At 45.0% G+C, this 2,796-nt stretch overlaps 1 protein-coding gene across 1 annotated transcript; it reads left to right on the top strand.

Moving 5' to 3' along the window:
* Positions 1-403: 403 nt before the first annotated feature.
* Positions 404-2,543, top strand: LOC133624945 (endogenous retrovirus group K member 21 Gag polyprotein-like). The gene is made up of 2 exons (XM_061990479.1): positions 404-1,231; positions 2,441-2,543. The coding sequence occupies exon 1, from the start codon at positions 405-407 to the stop codon at positions 1,206-1,208; it is 804 nt and encodes a 267-aa protein (XP_061846463.1). The 5' UTR covers position 404; the 3' UTR covers positions 1,209-1,231; positions 2,441-2,543.
* The last annotated feature ends 253 nt before the right edge of the window (positions 2,544-2,796 follow it).

Here is a 2,796-nt window from a genome sequence, read left to right on the forward strand (position 1 = left end):
GAATTAATGAATTAACCAAAACAAAGATTAAAGTTTCATCCCCACAGGTACTCAGAGATCCTCGTCCAGATGATTATGATCCGGCTAAGAAATGGAGAGGCCTCATACGTGATGCGGTAATCGAAGGCGAATTTATTCCGCAAGCCTTTCCAGTAATAACAGCACAAAGAAAACGACAATGGGCACCTTTAGATTGGAAATTGGTAAGAGAAGGCCAGAAAGCGGTAATGCAATATGGCTTGTCCAACCCATACGTTCAGACGTTACTGGATCATATTTTTGCCAGTGGGTTAATGACTCCATTTGACTGCCGGAAGCTTGCAGAAACTTTCCTGAAGCCCACTCAGGTATTACTATGGGAGTCTGAATGGGAAAAAAGAGTTGATCTGATGGTGGTGGAAAACATGGACTTACAACAGGGAGATCCGCGGCGAGTCGTCACAGCAGACATGATGCTGGGTAAAGGAGCATTCGCTGATCCTCAGGTACAAGCCCGGCTGCATGAAGCTATCTTGCAGCAAACACAGACACTGGCACGTCAAGCATTTAAGATTGTTCCTGATATGGGGGTGCCAGTTCCCTCATATACAACTATTATTCAAAAACCTAATGAGCCTTTCATGACCTTCTTAGACCGCCTAAGAGCAGCTCTGGATCGTATACCAAACATGTCGGCTGAAGTAAAGGCGGAAATAGGATTACACTTAGCAGTTGCTAACGCTAATCATGACTGCAAAAAGATCCTGCAGGCTCTCCCGCGGACAGCAACTTTGGTCGACATGATAGAAGCCTGCTCTAGGGTAGGATCGTCAGCACATTTAGCTGAGGCAATGGCAACAGCATTGAAACCTTTAGTTCAAGCCCACAAAGGAGATCGGAGGCCAAAGTGCTTTAACTGTGGAAAAATAGGACACGTGAAAAATCAATGTCGGTCCAGACCATTGGTATGGACAAACAGCTCCGCCAGGCCATCTGGGTCCAATGGCAGATTTCATGGTAATTGTTACAGATGTGGCAAGTTTGGCCATAGAGCCACTGAGTGCCGCTCTCGAGTGGCCAGACATACAATGCCTAAGGGAAACGGGTTGACGAGCGCAAAAAGGGCGAGCGCGATGACACAAAAACGCCCTTCAACACCAAGAGCTGCCTGGATGGCCTCAGATCAGCCACTGCAGGAAGCGCAGGAGTGGATGTGGAAACAGCAGTAGATGTAACCATCCACAACACAGAGGTAACAATTATCTCCTCTAACGTTAATGGACCCCTTGGCTATGGATTAAGTGCTTTACTTTTAGGACGGTCATCGGCCTCTCGACAGGGTATTTTTGTGCTCCCCGGTGTAATTGATGCAGACTATGAAGGAAATATTGGAATAATGGTTAAAGTTTGGCAGCCACCAGTTCATATACCTAAAGGAACTAAAATAGCGCAATTAGTTCCTTTCAGAGCTAAAGTTCCTTTCGCAGGAAGTCGTAAGCGTCGAGACGGTGGTTTTGGATCCACTGGAGTACCTGAGGTAAGACTGGCGGTGCCGCTTTCACAGGGAAAGCCCACTCAGACGGTTGTATTCCAACATCCAAATGGTGAACACATGGTTGGGTACAACACATTACTGGATACGGGAGCAGATGTTACTATTGTGCCATTATCCTATTGGCCAAAAAGCTGGCCTTTAGAGAACTTAGACACCCCTGTTGTTGGAGTAGGAGGCACACAGATGACAAAAATTAGCACAGACCTGATTTCGGTATGTATACAGGGCGAAGAGAATAGATGTGTGCAAATTAGGCCCTATGTAATGAATACTTCAGTTTGGCTTTTGGGTAGAGACGCCTTAAGCCAAATGGGCTTTCGTTTGTCAAATGAAAATTTTTAATGGCGGCCATTGATGGGCGACCAATCCTGAAGTTAACTTGGCTAACAGATAAACCAGTTTGGATTGATCAATGGCCGCTAAGCAAAGAAAAGCTCGCCCACATTCATGAATTAGTAAATGAACAACTAGAGAAGGGTCATATTAAACCATCCACCAGTCCATGGAATACACCAATTTTTACTATCCCTAAAAAATCAGGGAAGTGGAGGCTGTTACATGATTTAAGAGCTGTTAATGCAGTGATGCAGGACATGGGTGCTTTACAGCCAGGATTACCCTCTCCTGCAATGCTTCCAAAAGAGTGGCCCCTGTTGGTGATTGACTTAAAGGACTGTTTTTTCACAATTCCCTTACATGAGGATGACAGTGAGAAGTTTGCCTTTACAGTACCATCGATTAACAAACAAGAGCCAGCAAAACGATATCAATGGACTGTTTTACCTCAGGGAATGAAGAACTCACCAACTATTTGTCAAACTTATGTTGCCTGGGCGCTGGCACCTCTGCGCAAAAAATACCCTCGTGTCTTATTTTACCATTATATGGATGATATCTTGATTGCAGGGAAAGGCCTGGACCAGCATCGCATTCTACAAGAAGTGAACCGACAGTTAAGCAACTCCGGGTTGGTGATCGCGCCAGAGAAGGTACAAATGCACGCCTCTTGGAAATATTTAGGTAATATTATTACTGATGCGCGCATTTATCCTCAGAAGGTGGCAATTAAAACAGATATTGCTAACTTAACAGACGTTCAAAAGCTGATAGGTGATATCCAATGGGTACGGACCATATGTGGTATCACAAATGAGGATCTTGCGCCACTAATGCCTTTGTTAAAGGGCTCAGTAGAGGCTGATAGTGCGCGAAGACTGTCTCGGCAGCAAATCCAAGCAATAGAAAAAATAGGAAGCAAGATA

The sequence above is a fragment of the Colius striatus genome, chromosome 2 (genome assembly GCF_028858725.1).
Source record: "Colius striatus isolate bColStr4 chromosome 2, bColStr4.1.hap1, whole genome shotgun sequence".
Taxonomy (NCBI): domain Eukaryota; kingdom Metazoa; phylum Chordata; class Aves; order Coliiformes; family Coliidae; genus Colius; species Colius striatus.

What these genes read in the sequence shown, in the direction of transcription:
- LOC133624945 (XM_061990479.1), top strand. Translation starts at nt 405, where the DNA reads ATGGACTTACAACAGGGAGATCCGCGGCGAGTCGTCACAGCAGACATG.